Here is a 23,076-nt window from a genome sequence, read left to right on the forward strand (position 1 = left end):
AAACATGGACTTAACATAAGTTATGGACTTAACTGTACCAAGGGAGTGCCAGGTGATTTCAGATATATTTCCTCTGTTACATTACAGTAATGTGCACTATTTTTGCCATAATAGCACTTGGTGAATAGATTTTTGACTCTGTTCCTGAGCAACTGCGGTATCATGCATTAATACATGATGCCTTGTGCAGTGTGCTCATTTTAGAGACTAGGGATTAAACATTGATTTGGATCACTGTTGCTTTGCTGAATTTCTGACTTGAAAGCTTCAAGATCTGACTTGTCTTGGTTCTGATAAAATGAGTTGTGGGGGGGAAGTAGGAAAATAGATTGGGTTGGAAAATAAGCCGCAATCGGTAATTTTTGGGAAATTGATAATTGCATCCTCTGTTACAGATGTACTTGTTTCATAAGCTTCTAGTATGACCATGTATGCACCCACCTGTAATTAACTGCTGTCCTTCCATCCTGGAAGCAGATGATCAAGAATCTGTGACGAGGACACTCCCAACCATTTCATGAATTGGTTCTGGGATGCCTATTGATTGGGATTACAAAGAAAAAGTTCATGGCAGGTATAGAACAAGTGTGTATCATACCTACAGTACCTCTGCCACTGCTTCTAGCTTGGAGGTATTACCAGGGGTATAGTATTCAACCTATAATACTATCATGATTCTAGCATTGTGAAGGAGGATTGTATTAGTACTTGGAAAATAGTTACTTCCTTCAAAACTTTTGTGTAATCTCAAATTTATCTTGAATCTAGGACTTTCTGAGGAAGCTGTTAATAACCTTTTGACTATTTCCAGTAATCCTATTTGAAGCAGGTATTAGATATTCTTGTACAGCTGCCCACTTAAAATAGTGTTCTAGAACAAAAAAAGGCAAAATGAAAATTAACTGTGCCACTTTTAAAATCTGCTCATGGGCATACTCTTTCATTAATTTGTAGGTCAGATGTGCATATGTTATATATTGATCCTTGTTAGTACAGTTACAAATAAGTATGCCATTGGTATACTTAGTTGTATTGTATATTTTTAAAAATCGTCAGTTAAATTGGTGTAAGTTAATTTTTTAATGAGTACTATGTTTGTGTAATTGGATCGCCTTCTGGATGCTTACCAGTTGTACATTTGGTAGTTCCCTAAGTAAGCATGCATATATTTTAAATATTAAATCACTCTTCATTGAATATGCTAAACCACAGTTAAAGGAAGATTTATCAAAAAGTATATTGTATTTCCAGTCATGTAATATTAAGAAAGTATTTCAAATGCCAGTATTTCATATTTTAATGGTTAATACTGTATGATTTAAAAGGAACAATATACAAATGTTTTAGCGAGTAGAGGACTTACAGCTCATTGGGAAGGTCATCACAAATATCTGCCTTAAATGTGGAGCATGCTTTGCATTTTACTTCTTTTAAACAGTGCAGGCTTCTTTCAAGGCTGGGCATAGGTTATCCCAAGAACTGGTAAAATTTCTTGGTATGAACATCAAAATGAAACCGTAAGTTTTTATAGACTGTAAACTAGCTAGACTTCTGTTTGGTTTCTTATGACATGTCTACCACAGTTAGCTCGATAGACTTGTGATTTTGAAGTGCCTCTTCTTTGCAGAAAATGTTTGCTTAAAAAATGTAGTGAGTAAACTGTTAAGTGTCAATATCTCTACAAGGTTCAAGATCCCCTAACTCACCATTAGTAGTACAACAAAATTCTTACATCATTAAAATAATTCAAACAGGAACTCAGACAAAAATCCTAAGTCTTTTGGCCCTCTGCAAAAAGATCATAGAAAGCTCTCTTACAGCATGTTTAGAAGGTCACCAAATTCTGGCTATTTTTAACAAGAGGAGTGGGGGAGGAGCAGGATGAAGAGCAAGTTCCAGAGTCCTGGAGCTCTTATAGAGATCACCTTGCCAATAGCCACCTCTTCTCCTCTCCCCCTGCCCATGAAAGAGTGATTCCAACTCTGGGCATCTCCGCTATAGTAATATGGTATAGGGAAAAGGCAGTCCTTCAGAGAATATGCATTGTTTGTAGGAGGCAAGGTCAAATACTTGCACTTCATGTTGAATCAGAACATGTTGAGGTTAGTGGTTATATTTAGTTATTGTTGGAGTGACGTCATTAGTAACGGGCAAGCCCATTAAACAGTCGTGTCTTTTAGTGTTCCTGATCTTCATTCACTGTAGATAATTGTTACGTGGATCCCGGTGGTTGAGGCCTCCAAGAATGAAGTGGAATTTCAGGGTTGTGGGCAGGGATCTTTTAGATCATTAAAGATAGAGACCAAGAACTTAAAGGTGACATGCCTGCCAATAGGGAATCGAATGAACCAGTGGTTCCCAACCTGGGATCCACAGTGGAGTTGCAGGGGGTCCATGGGGGAAAAAAAATTGATAAAAATGATCATAAAGAATAGAATTGGCCTTGATGGGCGGGGAGGAGTCCATAAAGGATTTGGGTCAGGTGAAGGGGTGGAGTAGTGGAGAGGTTGGGAACCACTGTGATAAATGAAGTAAAGAGACTTGATATTCTTGGTTCCCTTCTGGCTGTGGATGCTGAATGCTGCTTCATTCTAAGCCATTTGCTATTTTCAAAAGTTGATTCTTTCAGATTAAAATAAATTTCTGTAAATGAATTAGTGTGCAAGAGGCAAGGTGATCATCAGAGATGGGATAGTAGGATGTGTTTCTCATAGGTGATGCTGTGAAGGCCCAGCATTAATGAGGAGTCTGAAAGGACCCCTAGACTGCAGTTTATCATGTCGTCTGTGGATATACATCCTACTTTGGCATTTCAGTAAGCTCTTCAAAGTGCTTCATTACCATCACACACAACCTCTGTCTTAAAATAAGTTGAAAAGGACAGATAGGTGGGTATTATCTGTAACCCAGTTCTCCTAATGGCTGACTGAGATCAGCCCATGGACAAGAGCTGGCTGGTGCTTAACTCATTTATCTGTGTATGGTTAACATTTGAATTCCTGTAGTAATCTTTCTTCTGGGTGGTTATATGTAGATACATAGTAAGATCAAAGAGAACAGTGTGGCATTTCACAAAGAAGGTACTATTATAAATCTATTCAGAAAGTTTTCTATCCTTCAGTGTACTTGTTTTCTATGCTTACGAGGAAGCTTTTACAATTTGGTGTATTCTTTTTCTTTAACCCAAAGTTCCCAAGGTCTGTGCTGTGAAAGATTTTGTAATTGAAAACATTCTCAATTATAAACAATACATCTTAAGCCCTCTTCTGTTTGTAGCTCTCCATGAATACCTTCATTTTAAGTGGCTTGGGAATAGACTGTTCACAAATCCCTGTATGCTGTTTTCTTCTTAGGTAATCTTGATTTTTTTTTTTTTTTGTTTTTTGCAGACAATGAGAAGACACAGAAATGAAGTAACAATTGAACTGCGGAAGGTAATTTGTTCGGCTCTTACTTATCAGATGTAACTTTTCTCTTAATTTTGACATTCTCCAGTGTCTTCATTTATTACTATGATTGTGTTACTACTTCAAGCCGTTATTCAAGTCCCCATCGCAAAATTACAGAATCAGAGGGCTGGAAGGGACCTCTGGAGGTCATCTATTCCAGCCCCCTGCTTCAAGCAGAATCAACCCCTACTAAGTCATCTTAGCCAGAACCTTGTCAAGCTGGGAATTAAAAACCTCGAGGGATGGAGAAGCCACCACCTCTCTAGGCAACATATTCCAATGCTTCATCGCCCTCCTGGTGAAGTAGATTTCCCAAATATCTAACCTATGCCTCTCCCTCTTCAACTTCAGACCATTACTCCTTGTTCTACCATCTGACACCACTGAGAGCAGTTTCTCACCCTCCTCTTTAGAGCTCCCCTTCAGGAAGTTGAAGGCTTCTATTAAATCACCCCTAAATCTTCTCTTCTGTAAACTAAACAAGACCAAATCCCGCAGCTTGTCCTCATCAGTCTTATGCTCCAGCCCCTTAGTCATTTTTTGCCCTCTGCTGAACCTGCTCCAGCAAATCCACATCCTTTTTATACTTGGGGGGGCCTAAAACTGGACACAGTATTCCAGATGTGGCCTCACTGGTGCTGAATAGAGGGGAATAACTACTTCTCTAGATCTGCTCGAAATGCTCCTCCTAGTGCGCCCTATTATGCTGTTAGCCTTCTTGGCTACAAGGGTACACTGTTTACTCATATCCAGCCTTTCATCCACTATAAGCCCAAGGTTCCTTTCCATCATACTGCTGCTGAGTCAGTTGGTCCCCAGCCTATAACAGTGCTTGGGATTCTTTCACCCCAGGTGCAGGACTCTACACTTCTCCTTGTTGAACTGCATCAGATTTCTTTTGGCTTAGTTTGCCAATTTATCTACGTCACTATGGATTCTTTCTCTACCCTCCAACATATCTACCTCTCCCACTTGTTTTGTGTCCTCTGCAGACTTGCTGAGGGTGAAGTCCAGTCCCTCATCCAGGTCATTAATAAAGATGTTGAATAACACCGGCCCCAGAACCGAGCCTTGCGGCACTCTGCTTGAAACCGACTGCCATCCAGATATTGAGCCATTGACCACTACCCGTTGGGCCCGACCATCAAGCCAGCTTTCTATCCATCTTATAGTCCAAGGATCCAATCCATATTTCCTTAACTTATGGACAAGAATGTTGTGGGAGACCATATCAAAAGCTTTGTTGAAATCAAGGTATATCACATCCAGTGACTTCCCCGTGTCCACAGAGCTTGTCACCTTGTCATAGAAGCTAATCAAGTTGGTCAGGCAGGACTTGCCCCTGGTGAATCCGTGTTGGCTACTTTTGATCACTTTCCCCTTTTCCAAGTGCTCCAAAATGGTTTTCTTGAGGATTCCCTCCATTATTTTCCCAGGGATTGAAGTAAGGTTGACCGGTCTATAGTTCCCTGGATTGTCCTTCATCTTTTTTTAAAGATGGGCACTACGTTTGCCTTTTTCCAGTCATCCTCTATCTCCCCTGATCTTTAAGAGTCTGCGAACATAATGGCCAAAGGTTCAGCAATGACCTCTGCCAATTCCCTCAGTACCCTCGGGTGCGTTAAATCCAGACCCATGGATTTGTGTACATCTAGTTTTTCTAGATAGCTCAGAACTTGTTCCTTCCCAGCAGATAGCTGCCTTCCACCTTCCCATACCTTATTGTCTAGGACTGTCATGTGGAAGTTGACTTTGTCCGTGAAGACTGAGGCAAAACAGCATTGAGTACTTCAGCTTTTCCTGCATCATCTGTCACTAGGTTACCTCTCTCATCCAGTAACAGCCCCATACCTTCTCCGATAACCTTTTTATTGTTAACATACCTGTAGAAACCCTTCTTTTTACTCTTCTCATCCCTTGCCAGCTGCAGTTCCAATTGTGCTTTCACTTTCCCAATTATTGCCTGGCATTCTCCAGCCATATGTTTATACTCCTCCTTAGTCAACTGTCCATATTTCCATTTCTTGTGTGCATCCTTTTTGAGTTTAAGCTGACTAAGGATTTCCCCGTTAAGCCAAGCTGGCTGCCTACCATGTTTGCATTTCTTACTATGCAGCAGGATGGCTTGTTCCTGTGCCTTCAGTGAGACTTCTTTAAAATACTGCCAGTTCTCTTGAACTCTCTTCCCCCTCATCTCTGTTTCCCAAGGGATCCTGCTCATCTGTTGTCTCAGGGAGTCAGTCTGCTTTTCTGAAATCGAGGGTCTGTATGTTACTCTCACCTTTCTTCCTTTTGTCCGGATCCTAATCTATGATCTCATGGTCGCTGCAGCCCAGGTTCCCTCCCACTTCTATTTCTGCTACTAGTTCTTCCCTGTTTGTGAGCAGCAGGTCAAGTTGTGCACTGCCCCGGTCAGATCTTTCAGCATTTGTACCAAGAAGTTGTCCCCAACATTCTCCAAAAACTTCCTGGATTGTGTGTGTGCGCTGATGTATTGGTCTCCCAACAAATATCCAGATGATTAAAGTCTCCCATGAGAACCAGGGCCTGTGATTTGGAAGCTTCACTTAGCCTCGTCTATCTTATCTCCCTGATCTGGTGGCCTGTAGCCCACACCAACTACGACATTACCTCTGTTACGTCCGCCTCTAAGCTTAACCCAAAGACACTCAACTGGATTTTTTCCTTTCTCATACTGGAAAAACTCCATTTGCCCCAGATCCCTAAATGCCACCCTCAAGGACTGAGCGCTCAACTCCAGGTTTAGCAGGCCAATGCTCAAACCACTGGGCTATCGCTCTCCATGTCCTCTATAGAATGTTGAACCAAAACTATATTGTGAATTCTAGAGTATGAGGTACTTTTTCACTTCCTCCTACTCTTCTTGCACCTATTGCCTCCTTTTATTTCTGCGTAGTATGTATGTAGCCTTTGCTGTGTGTATTTGGAATAAAATTCAGTTGAATATTATACTGCCACAACATTTTCAAAGCGCTACTTACTTTTGCATTGCAAAGAATTAAGGAATGTGTCAGGAAGCTGGAAGCTTGAAATCTTCGAAGGGTCAGTTTTGGCCATTGAGTGTGGGAGCTCTTGGTTTTTTTCCTCTCAGGCCTGATCTACGTACCGGGGTTGACATACACCATCTTGTATTGACCTATTTGTGCATGTGTCTGCACTCAAACTTGTCTATAGTGTAAGCATTCTGTCATACCAACAGAGTATATATAACCCCTTCTCCAAATGGTGTGGAGCCATGACTGACCCATCTATGAGGTCAGTGCTGTGCAAGTGCAGACACTGATCTTTGTCAAACCTAACAGTCCACTGCCATTGGTCACACAATTCCCTGTGGCTTCTAACTGAGATTATTTTGGTCACAGTGGTAAATTCTGCTTTTCAGGAATCATACTGAAAGTCACCATCCCCCCTCCCACTCAAACCATTTAAACTTCCACATGTTTTTTAATGCCATTTCCTGATTGCACACCTAAGAGTTCACCCTTGTGTGCAACTGACTGTGGCAGGTCCTTGCACTAGATGTGTGAGGTAGATAAGAGGTATTAAATCTCTTGCCTGTTGGAGGGGAAAAGAGGCTGCTAGTACTGCAAGCCAGCTGCAGAAACATGAACATCTATGAACAGATGGCATGTGGGATGCCATCAAATTGATATGATGGAAATCAGCAACAGTGCAGCATGAAAACGAGGGAACTTCACTAGGGACATCACAAGGCCAGGGAGGCCAACAGTAAATGAGATGGCGTCCTGGTGGCCTGCGCTTTTTAAAACAAACTGCATACCATTCGGCTCTGGGGCCGGTATCCTGGGTAATATAGCCAGCATAGATACCCATACGTGCTGATCCTCATTCACAGACACCAAATAATGGTTCCAAATGTGAAGAGATGCTTGAGAAGGAGGAAACTAAATGTGACTCCTCAAAGGACAGCATAAGGCCTTGTCCTCACTACAGAACTGTGTTGATGCAAGTTAAGCAGTCAGAAACTGGTATAATTACATCAGTTGTACCTTTGTGCCTGTTCCAACTAACCTCCTTCTGTTGGCAAAACATGTCAACTCTCAGTGCTTTAGCAATGACGCTGCGAGCAGTGCACTGTGGGTAATTATCTCACTGTGCTATGTGCCGCGTTCTACAGCGGGGCGTTGAGATGGCAGAGTGGATCACACTACATCATGGGTATCCCATTATGCAGTTTTTTGCCCAGCATTCTCTGGAATTCTGACAGTGTTTCCCAACATTTTTCACTGGCCCCTGTTTACTGTGCAGCTGTCACCTGTCTGATGGATGGCTCCTGCACTGTTGTCACTATTACAGACCTGATGGATGGTTGTACCATATATCAGCACCCAATCTGAACAGGTATCAGAATTGCCTGAACTGCTGTGCACTGTGCGGGGGGAACCCACCAGATTACTTTTGCCATTCATGGAGCAGTCGAATACTGTGGACTCTGCTCGTTTCCAGAGTTCAAAACGGCAAGTGGTGAAGTTGTGTAAATTTGCAGCTCTGGAATGGCCAGTAGTGGCTGTAGAGCTTTCAGGGGGACAGCTGCCTTCCTGGAATTGTGGGTGGAGCTCACCAGCACTGTGGTGCAAAGACACCGAAATAAGGACTGCCCCCTCAGTGGAGAAGCATGTGGCAATCACAGTGGAGAAGCTGGCAACTTCAGATTGCTACTGCCCAGTGGCAAGTTGCTTTAGAGTTGTGAAGTCAATCCTTAAGCTGTGTTAATATAAATGTGTGGGACCATTAATTGCCTTCTGCTACAAAGTGTGTATGAGGTAATGGGTGGCTTTATGGCAGTAGGAGTCTCTAATTGTGGTGGAGCAATAGATGACACACACCTTCTAGTTCTGGACCTGGTCCATCTTGTGGTTGAATACATAAATAAAAAGGGTACTTCTCCATAGTATTTAAAGCACTTGTGGGTCATTGTGGGCATTTCACTGATGACAGCGTGGGGTGGTCTGGGGGGATCCATGACACGTCCCTCAGGAATGCCATCCTGTGCCAAAAGCTGCAACAAGAGACTTTATTTCCTGACCCAGAGATTCCAGTTGGAGATGTTGAATTGCTCCATAATGATCCAGGAGGAGGCAGCGTTATTCATATCCCCTGATTCATGAAGCCTTACACAATAAACCTGGATGGCACCAAAGAGCACAAAGTTTGAGAAGGTGCCAGATGACCATGCAATGTACCTTGGGAGCTTAAAAAGCATGCTGGCCCTGCCCTATGGCAAATTAGACCAAAGGAGGAAAACATTCTTGGTCATACATCCTTCTGCGTGCTACATAATATTTGAGGCTAAGTTGGAAAGTTCCCCCAGGGTGGAACAGAGGTTGGTTGCCTGTCTGCTGAATTTGAGCAGCCAGATACCATGGCTATTAGAGGGAGACAATCGGAAGCTATTCAAATCAGAGAGACTTTGAGGCAGCATTTTGGTAATGAGCCCTGGAAATATCTCTTCATAAAGCACCTTGCCATGCTTTAACTTGCTGCCTTGCAGGAAAATTGTAATGTATTCCTGATTGGGATTTTTAGTCATATATTATCAAACTGCCGCTATATATTACTGCCAGCAGCAACCACCACATATAGGAGACTTGTGTTTGGTATCTTTCAGGGTTTGTGTTTTAAAATGCCATTTAACCAAAATTCAGAGGTAGGAAGGTAGGTAATAGTGCAGATTTTTGTAATCTCTCATGGTTGTGTGTAAGTCCAGCTATTTTTTGGAAGCCATCCAAAGGAGTGGAGTGAATAGGGTACAGAGAAGTTCTGTGAAGTTGGAAGGAGTGTTTGGGAGGGGTTTGGGGAAGGCATGAAAAGCAATCCTGTATTGGATGGGAGCTGTGAGGGGGTGGGGAGGGGAAACGCACATTTTCTGCCTGGAGCGTGATTAGGGTCTTCATCTGTTTGCTCTTCAGAATGGATAAAAATCAAAGATTTTTTTAAATAAAGATTTATTTAGGTCAATAAAATATTAAGTTTCTCTCATTTAAAATGCTACAATTAAATCTTAACACAAACTTGCCAAGACTATACTTCGACGCTTAAAGACAGAAACAAAACATAGGAAAGGATGGAAGAAGAGTAGCAAGTAATAGTGGTGTGTTTGGTCACAGAGATCCCCTGTCAGTTGGTGCTGTTGAAATGCCACTGAGCCTGCCTACATGCCCTACCACCTTGTCCTGCCAAGCCAGACTCTGTGGCCTACTCCAGTATTGATACAGAGATGGAGTCACGGTCCACAGCGGTGGCACACCGACAAGCTTTCCAGAGCTGATCTGATCTAAGTCAGAAGGATTTGCCACAGTGACAGCATCCAGCTGCACAGCCCAGTGGGACCAGAAACCCAGTTTTATACAGAGCAAGCTCATAAAATGGTTGCCCCCTCTTCTAATAAGAGATATGCACAGGTGTTCCCCTAGTAACAATTAATAAACCAAAGTGATTAAGTGTAAGAATAGAATTTAAGTGGTCACAAGAGAGAGCAGACAGAACAGTGGAGGTTATTAAACAAATTAAAACACAAGCTAAGATTAATACATTAAGATAATTTGTTACAAATGTTAACTTCGCTTGGAGGCAGAACTAGGATAAGAAGTTCTTAAGCCCGAGATGTCCTTTTCTCAGTAGTTGTTGTTGTTTCTAGGTATTTTCATGTATCTTCTTGGGGTGGGTAGGAGGCAGTTTGTAAAGCCAGCTGAAAACCATCATTGTTGCCTTCCCTTATACAGAATTTCTCTAGGGCAGGAAGCCTTTGATTCCCCCACACCTCTGTGGAAAAATACAAAATCTGTGATGGATTCTAGCATCAGCTGACATGGTCATGTGTCTTTGTGGGGACTCTGAGCCCTTCTTACTGACTAGCTCATAGGAAAGATAAACTATATACATGTCACTGTCCTTAACATTGAGCCATCAAGTTTCTGAAGTATCCTTGATGGCCCTCACTTTGTAGGTCTAGATTAGTAAAACAGGCTGATACTTCAAATACAGGAGTGATACATGCACACAGGATGGACTGATTTAAATCAAGGCAGTTAAAATGTTTTTTGAAGATAAATCAGTTGATTGAAATCAAGTGACTGAAAAAATCTAAGACTGACTGTGCTTAGCCTGCACTTAATTTTGGAGCAAGCCTCATTGAACTCACTGAAACAACAAGAAGTCCTGTGACACCTTATGCTCCGAAATATCTGTTAGTCTAAGCTTATGCTCCAAAATATGTTAGTTTATAAGGTGCCACAGGACTTCTTGTTGTTCTTGAAGATGCAGACTAACATGGCTCCCTCTCTGTTACTTGAACTCACTGACACTTCTGTTTTTCGTGTTTTTTGAGAAAATATGTATAGAATGGCGTTCCCTTGGAAAAGCTGTTATGCCAAAGAAAAATAGGGAATAGATTTACAGCATAACCGTTATGGCTTATACTAATGCAGAAGATCAGCCTGCTTCTATGTCAAATATAGACAGTCTTGATGCATGGTGCATTGCAAAGTGAATTACGGTATCGGAGGGGTAGCCAAGTTAGTCCGTATCTTCAAAAACAACAAGAAGTCCTGTGGCACCTTATAGACTAACAGATATTTTGGAACATAACCTTTAGCTTTAAGCTTTAGTTTATGCTCCAAAGTATCAGGACTTCTTGTTGAATTACAGTAAACATTCATATCTAACAGTTTATGATCCAGAACTCTCAAATAACCAGCATTTTAACCATAAGTAAATTTTAGTTACGTTTTCCATAAGTACAATTTACTGAAAGTAAATACAAATACAGTATATGTTTACAGTGTACTGTTGGTTTAAAAGTACTCTGCATACCATTTTGTTTAGTATCAAATCTTGTTTTTTTGTTATGCATTGCTAGGTATATCTCTTACCCAGAATATTTGAGTATCTGGCACCCTCCCAGTCCCAGGGCTGCCAGACAGGGATGTTTACTGTGTTTAATTACTAACCAGTTGATCCACACAGCCACAGCCTTATCTACATCAACATAACTTTCTCCCAATAACCTGTTTTCCTTATTATGTTTCATTCTGGCAAATAGGCCTTGCATCATCTCCTTGTATTGCTTACAGTTGGCTGGAGTTTTTAATCCAGGAATGAATTTATTCAAAATATTCCTAGATTGGTTCTCTTACAGTCAGAATCCGTAACAGTTTTTCTAGGGCAAAAGTGTGCTGGAACATAGAAAGCTCTGTGTGTGCTGAATGTCTTCCTATTTTCTTTCCAGTCCATTTCACTGTTCCTTTCTGTGCTGCCTCCATCCTTTCCTGACATGTCTCTGACACAATGGCTTGTCTAACTCCTCTGCTGTGCTTGGCCGTTATCCGCCACCTCCTAAGCATGGAACAAAAACAGTCCTATACCACTTGTCTGTCTTTGCACATTGCAGTCTGCTGAGAAACAGAAATGGAAAACCCAGAATTTTTAAGGCTTGTAGGCTTAAGGGAGACCCTATGTGGTAATATTTTGAACAAAGTTCTTCCCTGTTGAAAAAGGAACACATGTAACATATAAGCAGTGTAAGGAAGACGTGTAGCCTAGTTGCACAAATGTCCTATGGAAAATTGTTTCATTGAGAGAAGGTGATTTGGATATTGTCTGTGGATCAAATGGTTAATAACTTAAATAATTCACTTTCTAATCTATCATTCCTCAAGATTCTATACTTTTTTAGTATAAATATGATTTAACAAGTAAATTCCCAGGCTGTTTGCTATGTTGGATGTTGCTACTTTAAAAAAAAAAAACAACAAAAAAAAACAACTAATCCTTATGGCTTGTTCGGCTAACTAAACTTAGAGCCAGAGTGTCCAACCAGTTCTGAAAAACTGCTGTAGCAAGCTAGTCACATTGTTACAAAAATATTTGTTAAAGCCAACTAGCCATACTCATCTGGCCAAATAGCCATACGTAGCTCCGTGGCTAGTGTGTTGGACATCCTGGGTTTAGAAGCTGTCGCTGAAGTACATGGTACAGAAAGCTGCAGGAAGAGAAATCTAGAGTTGCCAGTTGCCACTGGGTGTAATTTTATTTTGTTACGTAATACGTGCCCCTTACTTTGGAGCATTACGGCCACAGACCATAAAGGAGATGCTATGTGTCTATTCCTTATTTTACTTCGGCATAACTTAGCTTTCCCAAGTGAACCCCATCCTTACTCTTATTTTCTCAAAAAACAGAAGTTCCAGTAGTGACTTCAATGGGGTTTATTCCAAAAATTAAGGACAGTCCAAGTGCAGTCAGTCTAGCTATTTTTTGGTAATTTGGAATTGGCTCTGCGTCCTTGCTGAAAATAAACAGCTAACTGAATAAAGTGAGAGGTATGACTATTCAAGATCATTTTGGAATTCTGTTTGAGGATCCCATTTAAAAGTAAGAGACTTTGACTGTCTACAACAGCTTGAGTCATCCATTGGTGCTTCTAGCAGAAGTGCTGCAACTAACGTTTCAGACGACAAAGTTTCAGTAGTGAGCAAAAGATGGGTTTGTAGTAAGGACCAGGAAATACAAGCAAGACACCACAGATTGCTGTGTTCATTTATGCCACGAATTCTTTTCATGTTAATGATGATACGCTTCATTGAATGAGTCCTGATGATTAGCCTACACTTCACCTGGTAGAGCAGACACTGGTGGAAGGTTTCTAGGTAATGTGTATGAGAAGGAACTTGAATAGGGTCCAAGAAAAATGCTGAGGGAAAATCCTACCAGTTTAAGCCTTGAATGGAGCAGTGTACACAATGATCCAGTAACCTGTGGGACAAAAGAAGATGGGTTTGTATATCTTTTAGAAACAGTAGGTACATTGGGAAATGCCCATGCAACAGAATATTTTTAAAGTGTCTGTGAAAGCTATAATAAACGGAACAAAATTTCAGCTGTCACATGTTGTTTTCTCAGTGTTACATAGGTGGCAAAGATGAGACTCTAGTAAAAAGAAACATAAGGCTGCCCCTTAACCGATGTATGCAGTGCCCATATAATTTGTCTTTTAGTGCAAGACTTAAGTAGGACTTCTCCAGGAGTAGAAGAATGGTGAAGTCTCAATACTTCAGTGAAGCTAAAACAAAATGGTGGTTACGGAAGAGAGCAGGAAGGTCTAAACTAATTCTTCCTCATGATGTTGGATGGAATTCTGTAGTTGATTTGTTGTGAACAGTTAAACTGGCTTATTGTCAAAAGTTTGAAGAAAACTGTGATAAAATAGAGAGACATATGTCCTCCAGAGTGCCCACCATTAGATTGAAGAGGAACATAGAGGTTATGTTTCATATACTGAAGCTTATCTCCATAGTCTTAAACTTCAGAGAAATTACTGCTGCATCACTGATGCCTTTGAAATCTGGAAGATGCTGTCAAGAGACATGAAAAAAACCTCACCAGAAAGTTAAACTGATAACTGTAAAGAAGTATATGGTTTAAGCACTAACCCCACCTCATTTTCTCAAACATTCGCAACTCCACATATAAAAGTGGATTGCTTAACATCAGAAGATGCTTTTGCCATGACATGGACATCTCAGGAGCACTCCTGTGTCATGCCAGTCACGATTCACTTCAGTCCTAGAATATATCATGTAATCAGTGCATTTTTACTGATGGTGCTTTGAACAAAGTTCCTCACCTGAATTGGTGGAAATTGTTAAGCATCTTAAAAACAGTTCCTTCAGTTTCTAAGCCAACTTTTCACAGCAATAGCTTCTTCTCAGGCACAGAATATTTTCATTGCTTGGTATTGGCTTAGAAAACTCAGTCAGTGAATCAAAAATAGAAGTGGGAGTGGGGAAGGATGAGTACTAGTGGTGATGTTATTGGACTTTTACAGTAATTATAAAGCCTTTTCTGTGACCTCTGTATTATGTTTGCACCAAATCTTGTGGCACATGGGCCAAGTGAGGTGTTTAATGAAAGCTGGTGAGTCACTGAATCTGTTTTATGCTACTTGTATACCTGTGCCATGTTTGTATGTAAAGTTATAGGTATTGGCTTATACCTGTATTGAAAATGTCTTAGTGCTGAGATACACAATAGGAGGTGTGATCATCTCCCCCGTCAGGTGACATGGGCTGAACAAAGGGACAGAGGCCCAGATGTCAAATCCACATTTTTATGGCAATTGATTGGCCACATCCCAGATGACCAATCTCAGTGGCAGAATGCCACACCAGGCAACCCGGTCAGGTGACCCTCCATTGCCTGTGTGAAGAAGGGAATTTTTCCCTCCACAGAGCGACTCTATAAGTATGACCCTAGCAATGACCATTTTGGTCGTCTTCATTCTTCATGAACTAAGCCTGTGTGGACTGGGGGTCCCATCCCTCAGAAATGTATTTTCAGAGCCTCTCAAGAATAGCAGCATATACCATCAGCTGTAACCTGCATCAGTAGCTTTAATTGGAGTATGTAATGTATCACTTTAACAATTTTTCTCTCACCCTATTGTTTCTTCATTAATTTTAAGATTTTAGATTCTAAAGATTTGGCACAGCGTGCTGTTTTGGGTAAAATCTAAGGATGTAATGACCTGAGAATATGACTAGACCCTTTGAGGCTTGGAAGAATCTGCGTAGATTTGGTGATACAGATTTTCAACACCACTCACCTGAGTAAGGAGGGTTACTGGTTTAAGCATTAGGAACAACTGGAGAATCTGTGGGTTGGTTTGTGTAGCTTCTGGCTGGCTAGTGGGGCTGGTAGAGGTATTTTTGTGGCTGGCGTGGTTTGCCTTATTGAGAAGGAAATCCCAGCCTGGGCTATAAGTGGCCCAGCTTCAAGCAATTTACCAATGGTTGGTCCTTTCACTTGGCCCTCTCAACTTGGCCCAGAGTCCCTTCATATTATTACAGTTAAAGAAGTTTTAAGGGCATCGTAGCTGAACTAAGTCTACACTGCCATCGTATTTCACTGCAACTTTCTGGCTGTCGTGTGTGGAAACTCCCTTCCCCCAGTGTAGCGAGTTGCAGCATTGTAAACCCGTCCCTAGTGCTGTTATCTATTCCTCTCATGGAGCTGGTATACATAAAGCACTGGCAGAGCTCTCCCCCACCAGTCCTGCTGTTGCCTCACTTCAAAATCAGAGTTCTGCTGTGGCTGTGCTTTAGTTTTAGAAGTATAGAAAAAGCCTTTAGCGTTGTGATGACTGTCCATTATTGTTAATAAAATCTGAAAATTAAAGTTTAAGGACAGATGGCAACTCAGGGCGTTGCTGAAGTTGCAAATGTAGTTTGAAGTAGATCTATCCTATGAAAGCTCATCACCTAATACATTTTGTTAGTCTTTAAAGTGCTACTTGACTGCTTTTTTGTTTAAATATAACTTAAGTGACATTTTAAGATTGTTTAATAAAATGTGATGTTTGTGTATGATTTAATTCTTACCATCCCTGTACTGCTGCTACATCAGCAGCTTTAGTCTGGTAATGAGTGTTACGTACTGTTTTCTAATTAATAAAAATCAGGTTATCTAAAAAGTTATGCAACGTATACTGTCTTAGATGTTGTAAAATGCTGTGTTGAGTTGTAAATTAACATGCTTTAGTAATTGACTTGACTTCATAGTTCTTAAAACATGGTGCAGTCAATGGGAAACTTAATTTATATAAATGATTTTCTCGGTGGTTTTGTATTTAAATCAATGATTTAAACTGCCCTGATTTAAACCAATCCACTTAGTGTGAGTGTGGTATTTCACACAATTGGTGTGATCAGTCCGTTCAAGATTCATCTAGGCCAGGGTAGGGGAGGGTAGTTTTGATCTTTCCATTGCTTGAGGATTTGTCCCTTTGAGAGAGAGGGTGTGAATTTTCACCCTTACTGGTGGAGTTTTTCTCCATTTATCTGGGGGAAAATATCTTCCAATGTAGCTTTGCATAGTATCATAATTTTGGTCTTTAAAAGGTAGTCTCTGTAGAAATGCCTCTTGTGCTACTAAGACCTCATTAGTAATTGTCTCAACTATTTAAACACCTTAAAAAGGTTCAGCATTGGTCAGGACCTGAGGGCCGTTTCTATACCCCGTGGGCTGGAATCCTGCCCAGAGAGTCATTTCGTCTGGCCCACTTAGCCAGTAGTGGCACCGTTTTTAAATGTCAGCTGGGCAGTTCAGAGCCATGTGGTTTTTTAAGGAGCCATTTGCAACTCATGCCAGTCCACCTCCTGCTCGTGAGTAGCATGGCAGGGGCAGCTCCCAGCACCCTAGTGTGCTGAAAGAATCACACTCTGGCGGTAGTTCTGGTGTGTGGGGCTCTTACAGTGGCACCGGGAACTTCGCAGAGGCTGTGCCAGGGCCAGGGAACAGAGCTCCATGGGGGGCCAGGGTACTGCTGGCAGCTCCAGCCCTGGGACCCGAATGGTTAACCCCAGCAGCCTCAGGGTGGAAGAAGCCTGGGAGCTGGAAAAGAATGGCAGCACACAGAGCTCTTGGGTAAATTAATCCTGGGTTTGGGCTGGTGGCGGTGCAGTTTGGTGCTGTGAGGTGAGGTTAAGCCTGGCAGTGGGTGGGGGATGGTTAGGGGCTGCTGTGTGGTGGAGGCTGGAGGCGCAAGGGTGGTTTGGAACTATTTTTGTTCAGCCCCTGAATCGTGTAAAAATGCTGTGTGGCCCCCAATGGAAAAAAGGTTGCACACCCTGACTAACTGAATAACCAACACTTCCCCGGCTTACTGGACTCTGAAAACATTTAGGGATAAATTTAGAGATAATAGCACAGAACACTGAGATCCAGGACTGGTGGCTGTCAACAGACTTTATGGCACTGTGGGAAACTTGACCACATCCATGATAAGTGGACATCTGACTAGTCTGACACACTGGTCTGGCATGACTTTTCAAGAGGCTCAACCTGTACCAGGGTATGTACATATGATAGTTACATATGTGTTGAAAACCTGCCTTTCACTCCAGCTCTTGTACGTGAGGCTTTGCAGTAAAATGGCAGCCTTATTCTCCATTTGAATATTATCATATTTGTTGGTGCCGAAGTCACTATGACCTCCTGTGCACCATTTAAAATGGTAGTGCATTTTAGTAGTGCAGTGGTAGTGGGATTGCTTTTTTGAGTTGCGTGTCAGCTATGGATCCCTGTAGCTCTTGTGTGTCACACAATAAAATGCTTCTCCATAAAATTTCAGCAATGGGAAAGATCTTTCATATTACTGTTGACATCAGCAGTTTTTTTTGCTTTTGATAGTACCATGTTGTTGTTGTTCTTTGCAGCTTTTTAAACACATGGGTTGTGATTCATTCCTTTAGCTAGGATTGCTTAAAAGTACATCCATATCCCAGAGTTCTTCAGTAAGTGCTTGAAGAGCATTTCTGCCAAGCATTTGCTCCTCTCTCATCTCGTTCAGATCACATTTTTTTATACTTATCCTCTGCTTCAGCTATCAGTACTACTTTTCCATCCTTTAGAGTTCCTGTGAGGCAATATATGAATGCCACAGTCTGCAGCAGTAAAATCAATATTTGTTTCTCTTTCTATCTGTTTACATAACATATTAGACATTCTTAGAGCATCAGTGCATCCAGTGTCATATGTGGAACTCTCTTTTGGGTCATTGTGTCTACTTGCTTTTAATTTCCTTGAAACATTCTCACTAAGTGACTGTTTTTTGTATGGTTTTTCATCAGTGTCGTCTTGAAATTGTTCCTAAAGGAAACCTTTGGAATTCTGGCTTACTGTGGAAGAGACAGCTGTTAATCTCAAAATGCGTGCTATGTAGGCTGACCATCCATCCTGTTTATGGTGGGACAGTCCTGTGTTTGGGATGCCAAAAAGACATCCCTACTTATTTTAGAAAACGGACTAATTGTCCCGTATTTTCTTCCAGATCCTGTGCAGCTGCTGGCCAGAGAGCGGGGAGCCCTCAGTTTAGCCTACTCTCCCCTTCCTCGGGGGGAGCATGGGCGACTGCCTTGTCCTGCCACTTTCCTGGGGCTTGAGGAAAGTGGTGGGGGAGGAGGAGGAGGAGAAAGGAGCACTGTGGCTGCTCCATCCCTGCTGCTTCCTGGGAGCTGCCAGGGCTCAGGGAGGGCAGGGAGCTGCTGCCTCCTTCCTGGCTCCCTGGAGCGTGGAGGAGCAACCCCTCCCCCTATATGGGACAGGGAGATAAGTTGCCTGAATGCCATGGGACCTAATATAAGGAGCTTCGCCCAAGCTGGCACTTCATTTTTTTTTCATGGTGCTCACTACCCTTGCCAAGTTGAGTTTATGGTAGCAATTACAGCATGAAAGGTGACACCACGCATATTGTTTAACCAGGTCCTCCATTTTTGTCATCTCCAAAGATTCAGCTGCTTGTGGCATTCTCCCCATTGATGCATAAAAATGATAAACCAAATTGAAAGTTGTTTTTTGATAAAGTACTTTATGTATCATCATTACAATTCCTAAGTATGCTGTGCGCGTAGCATTTGTAGTTGGATTTCAGTCTTTTCTGGCAGATGCTAATGTCTTAATCAGTGCCTCATAACTCTTTTTGCATAATAAAGCTGATAATCAGAACTGTTGAACCTCTTTTTTGCTGATGATCGCAAGTCAGTTTGAAGCATTCCTTTGATTTGTAGACTGTGGCTTAAAAAAAAACTTAATGAGGGATCATTTTCTGAACATTAATGATAACATAGTATTGTCAGTTGAGGGCCAAAATTTAACTTTGTGAGGGTTGCATGTTGCTTTAAAGTAAACTAAAAATTACCAATCTTCTAGCTGCGCCATGTTTGGTACCATTGAGTTTATAGGAGAAAGGGCTTTTGAATCATACCCAAGTTGACCAATTTCTAACCGCATGGTATCATCTAATTTTCTACCAACTGATGAATCTGAAGCTGTGTGCCAAAGGGGCAGGAAGTCTGTTTTGCCAGACCATAGAGGGTAATGCCATTGCTTTTATGATTCTGTAGATTGTCATAACATCATTAATTTGCTCACTGAAGTACATGTGGTACCAGATTACTACCTGTGATGGGTTTGGCTAACCAGAGGTGCTCAATCTGCAGCAAGGGAGAAGAGTTATTTAAGTTAAGCAGCAATGTGGACCCCAGAACAAATGGTATAAAGTTACTATCGAGAGGTTTAGACTTAAAATTAGGTGAAGATTTCTAACTATCAGAGGCATGAAGTTCTGCAACCACATCCCCAAGGGAAGTATGAGGGCACAAAACCCACCTAAGACTGAACTCTCACTTTATGGAGGGGAAGGTGTGATGAAACTGTGTCTACAATGGTATGTAACTCATCTGCAACTGCCAGCAGCTAATGACTCCAGTGGTGAGACACTAACTGGGGTGGGCTCTGAGTTGCTACAGAGAATTGTTTCCCAGGTGTCTGGCAGCTGGCTTTGCCCATGTGCTCAGGATCTAACTGACTTCTATATTTGAGGTGACAAAGGAATTTTTTCCCACAGGTCAGATTAGTAGAGACCCTGGGGAGAATGGGAGAAATGTTGCTTTCCTCTGCAGCATCGGTCATTGGCAAGTTTAAAGTAGCGTAAGTGGTGGGTTCTCTAAGTTAATTCTTCTTTTAGGACTTTAACTGAGCCATGGGTTAGGTCTGGTACACAAGTGGGTGGGTGATCTGTGGTCCTCAATGTGCAGGAGGTCATGCTAGGTGATCACAGTGGACCCATTCTGACTGTAAAGTCTGAGTGAATCTATGTACGCTGCCTCTGAGTCCAGAAGTTTTCTGCAAGCAGTGTCTGCCTCACACATGCATTGTGTTTCTCTAATGCTTCTAAATGAGCGTGTAAGGGGTGGCATGAGTCAACACTACTCCATTTCCTCCTTACTGCCACATGGCTCCATCTGCAGTGCCTGCAGGCTTGGCTTCACTTGATCTTCAGGTCAGCCATGGGCCACATTTGACTCCTGAGTCATGGTTCCTTTAGAAGCTCTTTGGAAGAGTGAAGGGAATCCTTACCAATATGGAGGGCTCCTATCATGCCTTATGCCTCCTACACGAAAGGGTACCCATGTGGACAATCGTGCGGCCCAGGGTATGTGGATACCATGGGAATCCAGACTGCACATAAATTTGCTAGAGCTCAGAGCATTTCACCTAGCCTGCAAGTATTTGCCTGGTGGAGGATGTTGTGTCTTCATACACATGAAGACAGTGTAGGTTTATGGAAGGCTTGATCAGAACCTTCCCCCACTGGTCATCAGACCAATTCTCCCTATGAAACCTTAACCTGGTTCTATGAACTGTCATAGGCCTGCGCACCAAACCTATGGCAATGTGTGCTATGACCCACCTCTCCATGAAAGTGGCATTCTTAGTAGTCTGGCCAAAGCGATGATAAGTAAGTGAGATACTGGCCATGATGGCAGACGCTCTACAGAGTATTCCATCTGGAGAAAGCCTGCCTGCTGCACCTCAGATCCTCCAGAAGACTGTATCTGAATACCATATTAACAGGTTGCTTCACCTGTCTGTAGCTCTTCCAAAACCATATGCTATTCCCAAGAACAAAAATTATAATTCCTCTCTTAGATGTGCCCTTGAGCTCTTCCTGCACTGAACCAAGCCAGTAGAAAGTTTCTGGGGCTCTATGGCTATGTGTACACTACATGATAATGTTGAATTTAAGGCAGTTAGTTTGATTTTTGTAATGCCACTGTCTTCACTAAATACTTCTTTTTTTTTTAAAAAAAAGGCCACACTAAGCTTGGTATAACACCATGGAAAGCTACTCGATGTATGTCAAGTTCAGATTAAGGCTAGTGTGGAAATGCCATGTCTTTATAGACTTTATTAGTCTCCAGAGGTGTCCCATATGTATCCACAATGCCCCATGGTCATCTACTCCTTCCGCTTCCATATCTGATGCTTTGCTTTCCAAGTGCACTGGAATTAGGTAACAGGAAGCCTGTGAAATTGAATTCAGGATCAGGAAGCCCATGACTGGGGGGGTCATGCTTGTATGAGAGGCTGAGAAACTTCTTTCTTTGCTATCAGGGTAGTGAGCGCATCTACCTATTACAAATAGCCCCAACATGGAGTTCATGGTTCTGTGTCTACCTCCCACAAGCTGAATGCTTGGATTTTTTTTTCTCTCAGCGCTGACTCCAGCCCCTGCTCCACCACACCACATGGCAGCTAGTCTGTTGGGGAAAGTCATGCTTGTATGAGAGGCCGAGGAACTTCTCAGCAGTTTCCATTTGTTCAGGTGCCCCCTCTCTCCCATAAGTGCCAAGAAGTGGGGGTCATTCCTGCACCCAGTCACATCAGTTGGCTAGCCCTGAAGCCAATGAAAGGACATGTCTGCTGTTCGGTACGGACCATGCTTCCAGGCAGCACCATGTCCTGGCTTGTGTGCAGTGAAGGCTCCAAAGATGGTAAAGGTTTTGGGGGCCTGCTGCTGCCAGGGGGAAGCCTCCCCCAGCAGCTAAGATTTTTGGGGGCTTGCTTCTGCGGGTGGGGGGAGTCTCCCTGGCAGCTAAGATTTTTTTGGGGGCTTGCCCCCCTGCCTGAGAGAAACAGAAGGGACGATCTGAATGGCCCATCATCTTCTGATTCCCCTCAACCCGCACCATGGGATGAGGGTGTCCAGCCCTCTAGCAGTCACTTGGGACTGGTCCCCTGCCAGAGCAGCAGTGCTTGTTGAAATTTGATGAGCCCTATTCCCCGTGTCGGACAACTCTGTGTAGTGTAGTGGGAAGCCAAAAATCTTTTTCTTCATCTTTTTTTGTCGTCCTCTTTCTTCAAGCTTTGGCCTCCTTAAGACAAGGAAAAGTGGCCAGTTGAGCAGACACACCTGCTGCTTTTTGTAAAATTTTTGCTAACTCAGTTTTAAAAAGCAATTCTGTTACAGAAGCGAGAGACTTCAGTTAATTTGGCAGTCTTTGTCGATGCCCTACTTTTCCCTCTTTCCTTCTGGAAAAATGGCCATTTGCTTTTGACAGGATGGGAATGAGGGCAATGCAATGTGGGAAGATATTGCTTATCCACAACCACTTGCAGGGCATATTTTCCCCCCATGCTGCACCAGTAAAAATAATGAGAATGTTACGGGTCTCGGGGAACTGTGGGAAGAGGTTCATAGTCCACTGCTGCAGCAGTCGATGTTTGACGATTGTGTGACATCAATAAGTTGACTTTGTGGGGAGGTGAGGATACTCAAATTTGAATTTATAAAACCCAGCATTATAAAATCAGTTCTAATAAATTTTGTCTTGTAAATATAGCCTTTGTTTACATAATGGAAAAAGCAAAAGGTTAGTCTCACGGGGAATTACTAAATGGATCTTGGGATATATACTAGAATGTTATAAAATGAACATGCATTGGTCCAAATTACATTAGATTGTTGAGCAAAACCCATCATCAGCATGGGCACATGTCCTCTGGAATGGTGATTTGAAGCATGAAGGGACATATGAATCTTTTAACACATCTGGCACACACATCTTGGAAAACTAGTTACAAGAGAGCCACGAAAGTGCTTGTTCTCACTTTCAGATTTTTTGTAAGCAAAAAGCAGAGGCACCATTATTGTCTGAAAATGTAAACAAAGTTTGAACAAGAAGTTTGACTCAAGTGTTCTTCTGGCTTTAAAGTTTTCCATTGTTTTCTTTTTTGAATGCTCTTG

The 23,076-nt window shown here is 42.2% G+C and overlaps 1 protein-coding gene across 1 annotated transcript in view; it reads left to right on the plus strand.

Moving 5' to 3' along the window:
* Nucleotides 1-23,076, plus strand: part of KPNA3 (karyopherin subunit alpha 3) — an 88,540-nt gene that overhangs the window by 15,696 nt on the left and 49,768 nt on the right. The window contains exon 2 of the mRNA XM_074987626.1: nucleotides 3,390-3,434. Coding sequence (XP_074843727.1) covers nucleotides 3,390-3,434 — 45 coding nt within the window. The remainder of the gene's footprint in view (nucleotides 1-3,389; nucleotides 3,435-23,076) is intronic.

Source organism: Carettochelys insculpta, chromosome 1, assembly GCF_033958435.1.
Source record: "Carettochelys insculpta isolate YL-2023 chromosome 1, ASM3395843v1, whole genome shotgun sequence".
NCBI lineage: Eukaryota > Metazoa > Chordata > Testudines > Carettochelyidae > Carettochelys > Carettochelys insculpta.